Source organism: Cucurbita pepo, unplaced genomic scaffold, assembly GCF_002806865.2.
Source record: "Cucurbita pepo subsp. pepo cultivar mu-cu-16 unplaced genomic scaffold, ASM280686v2 Cp4.1_scaffold001233, whole genome shotgun sequence".
NCBI lineage: Eukaryota > Viridiplantae > Streptophyta > Magnoliopsida > Cucurbitales > Cucurbitaceae > Cucurbita > Cucurbita pepo.
The window spans coordinates 839-7998 of NW_019647418.1; the positions used below are offsets into that span (position 1 = coordinate 839).

Sequence of the window (7160 nt, forward strand, 5' to 3'; positions counted from 1 at the left end):
GTGAACTTACTATTAGAATGCCTACAAGCTAGACTACAAGCTAGACTAGATGACATTGTCTATTGCATGAATAACCCATCTTTGTGATTTTTTTTTGCATGTTATTAAATTATTATGCTATTCATGTGAATTTTGTAATGCATGTACTAACTCTCATGATGGTTTATTATGACTTCTATGTAAATCATCTCATTACATTACAAATTTAATCTTTAAATACAAGAGCTTATGCATGTTGTATGATATAATCCAGAAAGATTAAATGTTCAACAGAAAACATATTCTCCGTATTAACACCTCTTTTGCAATGTCAGTCCCAATGTTAAAATGTTACGAAGATAATCATCTAATTATTCAAATTGGAGATTGCTAATGGATTGCTTTTGTGACTTGGAAATTTAACAGAAACGTATTTACTCCATTTCTATCAAGGAGTTTGTACAATACACACTCTACCTAATCACATTCTTGCTCAACCCCTCACCTAACAAACGGTATCAGCAAATACTCAGCATAGAAAAGCTGCAAACCAGAACATCAATAGACGGTCAGAGAGAGGGAGAGTTTTAAAAAAGCAAGAATAATAACAATAACTTTCATAAAGCAAACTATTTATAAAAGATAAGAGACGAGTAGACTACGTCTAGCTACCGAGATGTCAACTTTGCTAACGAAAAGCAAATGGGTGCTATTTGTCAAAATATATATATATATATATGTATATAGCAATTAACATATATATGTACTCATCGAATTAATTTAAACATAGTTCAACTGATTTGAACACGTCCCATCAATCAAGAGATAGACGTTTAAATTACCCGATTCCAATTGAACGAAAAAGAGTACTCACCAAGATATTTTAATGCCCACATACAGAATGGTTTAATTCTGTATTGCTCATAACTGATTTGAAGTAATGCGTTAAAAACTCATTAACAAATTGATAATACATAGGAACACCTGCAGCAATAACAGACCTAAAAGGCCTCCAAAGAGAGGAAAACACAAGGGCTCTTCAAAGAATTCAAAAGAAAGACCTATTAGAAACCCCTTTGAGGGCCTCCAGAACCCAAGAGCCCAAGTCCCTTCTCCCACGATGGTCAGAAATAATAGAAAGAAGGTTGACCACCTCACCAGATTCCGGTCAATAAAATACCTAGGGGTTTCTTTCCCACCAAGAAATCTTTTAAAAAATAAGCAGTTGACTCATCCTTAATAAAACATATAACAAACTGATACCACCAAAAGCATTTAAAAGAATACACGAAGTAGATTATTCTCCGAGAACTGACTTTTTTCCAATGAAATATTCTTTTACTTCAGAAGTGAATTTATAGCTATTAAAATTGACTGAATCAATATTGAATCCAACATCATAAACTCATAGAGTGATTGATTATTTCACACGTTTTTCGGGAGACATCAGATACAAATAAACATTTATTTTATCTCAAATTTATAGTTACTAGACTACAAGTTAGACCACCCCTTAGAGCACCTTACCATCATGGCATTGACGCTCATTTAACTATCAATTATTTCTTATTTATTGTCTGTTTCGATTGACTTCTTAATGGTTTTAAAACATTTTTTTTTTTCATTCACAAGTATTTTTTTAAGCATTTAAAAAGTGAATCCAAATAGAGTTAGAAGGATAAGCTCCTACCTTCCATATAAACATGTAAAAGGATGTTATGGCAGCTTTGCTCTTCAGATCAACTGATTTGGCACGAATCCAAAGAACTGAAGCCAAAGTGATGTGTCCAACAACCTAAAGAATGTATAAGGATATTAAATGAGTTAGAAAGTACTTATGTTGAGATCGATTTTAAATTAGTTAAAATCACTTTTGTCAGGTTCAAAATCACACTCTCAAACCTGTCATCATTGATTTTGAATAATTAAATGTTTATTTAGGAGTAATTCTAAACATAACAAAGTAACTGTAAAACTTTCAGAATCACTTCTTATTTTAGTGCTATACTTCCAATAAATATTAAAATTGGTCATGTCTAAAGTTAATATATATCAAACTTGTATAAACTTGGTAAAATGATAGTAACAATTTTCATTCAAAAACAACATAATGTGAATATGATTCCAAAGTTTATAGACAAAAGACTAATATAGATTTTTTTTGAAAAGTTAAGTAGGCGATAGTTTTAAGATTTATTGAAAATACAAAAACTAAACTTGGATATTTGAAAGTACAAGAACTAAAATAGATCATGTTCCAGAGAACTAAGATCAAAATGATATTTTAACATCATATTCGAAAAAAATATAAGTTGTCATCTCATCTTGCATACTAGTTGCAAGAACCGTTTTTATTTTATTTTTAATCTATTTTTCTTTTCATAGAACTATGACGTTGTCTATGCATGCGTTTTAAGGAACTAGAGATTTACCGTTAGCCATTTACTCCATGGGGAGGAAGATGCAACTCCCACTACAACGGCAGCACTATATGCTACTTCAAGTAAGGAAATACAACTCCAAAACACCTGCAGAAGTGAAATCATCATGCTAGGATATATGACTGTACATGTTCGTGCCAAAATTTGAGCAAAAAGATGGAATTACTGAATACCCACCCGCTCTTGCCCTAGACGTACTGTAAAAGAACGGATGCCAAATATCTTATCTCCATCAATATCTGGTATATCCTAAAAACTCAAGTACAATAACAAGTTACAAGAATAATTGAGTAGGAGTTGAAAGAGTAAATGTTACTATTATTACACTAAATATAAATCACCCTGGTTGACCTAATGGTCAATAACGGTCATTTTAAGTAATAAAGAAATTAGATGGAATGAGTTCAAGCTATATGTTAATTTTTTACCTAGAATTTAAATCTTACAAGTCACAAAATATGAAAAGATAACAAATAAACTTTTGAAATTCAATTCTCATTTAAATCAATTGTTACCTTAAATAATGCTATAACAACCGAGAAGAAACTCATAAATGCAGTTGCAAAGATCAGGGAACGTGAAAAGACAGGAGGTCTTTGGAACACGTGAGTCTGTAAACATTGATACATATTAGTCAATCCCCAAACATATAAGTGCACCAAACAAAGAAGATCTGAAACAACTTAACACAAATGCTAGTGTGTAAAACTTAACTATCAATATTTTGAGCACATGGGAATTGGAATACATGTGAAATATCTAAAACTACATTACAGATTTTTTGTGGGTTGATGTTGGACATATGTGATGTCTGAAAAAGACGATGTTTTCTGTTACAGAGTTATGTGGGTTGATGTAACACTTATGTGATATGCCTAAAAAAAGACAGAGTTTTCTGTTTAATCAAAAGGTTGAAGCCATAGGTGAAGTCCAAACTATATGATTAACGAATTTAAAATCTTTTCATTGGCTACACAGTAGCAGAGCGTTTATTCGACCACAGTAATAATTAATCTCAAGATGTGAGGTGGAATCAGACTTCCTTATGTGAGGTCGATCCAACTCTCTCAAGGGTTGAGGAGGAGACAAATTTGGAACTGGAGGGGGAGCTTGTGGGCCCTTCCAATAAAGAGGTGGAATCTCATGGTGAGGGTCGTATCAATAGAATAATTACAACCAAGGACCCTCATCTTGCTTCATAGGTAAGGTGACTCATCGAGTTTCTGAGTGTCCAAAACGAATGGCTCTTGAAGCTTTTCAGACCACGTTGGGAACAAATATAACAGTTGAATCTGAAATTACGGAAGTCGAAACATCGCAAGTCAAAGGCATCGACGCATGGGATCCTTCAAATTCTTATTCACTCTATAGAAGAGAGTAGGGGAGATGGAATGGTTCCTTGCAGAGTAGAATATAAAGAGCTGATTTCTCCAATACAAACAAGAGCTCAATGATGCTTACTACGTCATTTCTAAGAAGTACAAAGTAAAAGCTATAACAGCAGTTTGGAAGTCCCTCCCTAGTTTTCTCAAGTTCTCAAAATGGTAGCAGAAGTAAATAATAGTCCTTTTTATAGGGGAGTGTATTTTTAGGTTTATAAAAAGTTTTTGTTCATGATTGTTTTTATATGGTTATCTTTATATTTTTTTAGTTTTTCCTTTTCAATCCTTTTGGGAGTTTGTATCCTTTGAATTTTTAATTCTTTCCTAATGAGAAGTTGTTTCTCTGAAAAAAAATAAAAAATTGCCATCAATCTATCTACCCCCGTTCAAATAGTATCTAATCTTTTGATCCCACCAACTTTTCTGTTTATTGAACATGATTTTTGTGTCCCCATTCGTCCGTCTTATTTAGATTTCTACATGCATATTCAAACCCACGTCTATACTTACATCAGTGGCCTGGCTTCCAATCTAGAAAAATTAATTACAGTTGTGCATAGAAATACACCTATGAGCACGAAGTCAACATACATGCATATTGATATTCCTCATAAAATATTATTATATAATAAACATTTAAAAAAAAAAATTAACATGCCACAACATGACTAGAGCATGGATAGCAATCATTATTTATTCAAAATAAGAGGTACTTTTAACCTGCATGTGTAGGAAAAAAGCAAGTTGAACAATCACGGCTCGAACAGCTAGAATGCACATAGCGGCTACCACAGCAAATCTCTTCCATCTCAACAGTGGCAGCTGAAATGACAGAAAAGTTAAAAGACCATCAAGCTCCTAATCAAAATCAATTCTTCTTTCAATTACTTAACTATGCTCGCAAAAATATTTAGTTTACATCATCCTGAATCACAATATATAACATCAAAATCAATCGACAATTAAGGAGGTAGAATTTCAGAATTGTGAACAAGGACAAAATCAACTCAAAAGTTCCATAAGGGAGTCAATTTAGATCCTCGATCAATCATTCAAATTATTTTCACGAAATTCCATTCAAAAGCAACTCAAAATTTTGTAAATAATTCTTTTCTATAAAAAATCTACCATGTATGAAAAAAATTATTGTGAGAAAAATAGAAGAGNATAATATCCATGATGTTTACAAATGACTTTTCCAATTTATAATGAGAGAGGAATAATTATAAGTAAAAATATTAGATGGCTTACACCAAGATATAGCTTGGTAAACAACATTATTGCTTGGTACAGCTTTTACTGTCTTCTAGAATGGATTTGTAGGTGATAGAAAAATTATTGGTCTAATTTTGATAGCCAATGAATGGGGGAAGAACTACAGAAGACGAAAGAAGAAAGTTTGGAAGATGGGACCTAGAGAAACCTTGAAGTATCTCACATAACAAATGTTTCACATTTCAACCTTTTTGTTCTTATTTTTATGAAGAACTATACTTTGATTTAGAAAATAGAAAGGATATACCAGGGGCAATGCAAAAAGTCAGCCTAGAACAAAACGAGCCAACGAAAAATTACAAGAACGACCTCCAACTATTAAGAATAAGAAACAAAGGATAACTACAAAAATCTCTAGCCACCGAAACCCAAGGGGGGGCATTGGAGCTAGCTATGGACCGAACCTCCCCCAAGGCCTCACTCTTCATTCACAGAAAAAACCTGAACCTGTCGCTTGTAGTAAGAAACTCCACACTCCTCTGCATTAAGAATAAGAAAAGATTGATAGGACCTATATTTAGTGTCCAAACAGAACAGCAAACATCGAACGGGACTTCAACTCCAGAAGGCACGTCTTTTTGGCACTTTCTCAGCAGTCTTTATACTATCTAAACATGCTAACCATACAAACATTTCAACCTTTTCTGGACAAGAACCATTCTAAACGTTCATATTTCGTTTGGAAATGGAAAACAATTTGCCCTTCTAAAGATAGGTCCTGTCAACCCATTGTAAAGGTGTCTTATCTAGCCTACCGACCTACTTTCTTTACACCCCCCAACCTCAAGTGACAGTAGCACTGAAAAAGAAAGGAAGACGAGAGTTTACTTGCTTCTTTAGTTTTGCAAATGCAACTCCTATCTAACAACTCTATTGGATTAAAAAGAGACAAAGGAAGCAGTGGTCATGAAAAGGAAAAGAATGTGAAAATTGATTACCTATTTGGACCCTGTGCAATAATCATTAATGTTATCTCACATTTAATTATGAAAAGAGTGGTTTCAACACTCCAATTAAAGGACATTGTAGCCAGTTTAGACAAGATAGACATACTTGATTTGGCTTTTTGGTAGATAAGAATCTGAAAATAAATGATAAAATAAAGGTACCCACTCACATCAATGGAATAAGCAGTCCCAAGAATAAAGCTGATCAAAAGTGCCCAAAACAATGGCCATGAACGAACAACCCATCCCAGCCAAAAACTCTGTACAAAAACATAGGGAGAGTAAAGTAGTTTAAGAATGGAATCTTGGCGCCCATTATACGTAGTTCAGATACACAAATGGAAATAACCATAAGAAGTAATATTTATTAAAAGCTTATAATAAAAGTTATATGCATCTACAGATATTCCTAACTAAAAGAAATAGTATCTATACTGTATATACATATTAAGAGTTAAAAGAGAGAAACTTACCTACCCATTTTGCACTCCACTTTTCAATATATACGTATTTCTCCCTCCATATTTTAATATATCTTTAACTGTAATTGCTAATCATTTATAGTTAATATTAAATTATAAGATTATAATTAATGAAATGAAAATTTTAAAATGGTCTAGAAAAGTGTAGGGACCCAATAGAAATTAAAATCAAAACTCAAGAATAAAAGTACAACATTTTAAAACGTGGAGACCAAACAGAAACTAAACTCAAAACCTAAGGACCAAAAGGTTATTTTGTCCAAAAAAAAAAAAATAGTATGCAGATATTTTCTACATATTAAATTGCTTCAAATAAACCCCAAAAGATATTAAAATAAAAATTCTAACAAAGGGTCTTGCGAATGATGTGGCACATAAAAAGTAATACCAGGATAGAAAACGTGAAGACAATTGCAACGCCAGTTCCAAAAGAATATTCTCCCGATGCTAATGGAAGATATGGCTTGTTAATCTGCAACGGAAACACATAGGAATCATTAAGGTCTTCTTTGATGGCTACAAGAAAGAATATTGCAAGCTCCGCTTTTATTATTATTCAAATGTTATTAAGTGAAGGTCAGATCATATGATAGCTTATTCTGCACACTCATGGTGCTACCACACATTTTTAGAAGATATATATGGTTGAAATGC

The 7160-nt window shown here is 32.8% G+C and overlaps 1 protein-coding gene across 1 annotated transcript; it reads right to left on the minus strand.

Moving 5' to 3' along the window:
* Window positions 1-258: 258 nt before the first annotated feature.
* LOC111786258 (homogentisate phytyltransferase 1, chloroplastic-like) lies at window positions 259-7049 on the minus strand (the record flags this gene model as incomplete). The annotated part of the gene is made up of 8 exons (XM_023666568.1): window positions 259-522; window positions 1670-1774; window positions 2412-2507; window positions 2598-2669; window positions 2936-3031; window positions 4523-4624; window positions 6195-6284; window positions 6895-7049. Coding segments are annotated over 8 exons (758 nt in total), but the record flags the coding sequence as incomplete, so codon positions are not given.
* Between the last annotated feature and the right edge of the window lie 111 nt (window positions 7050-7160).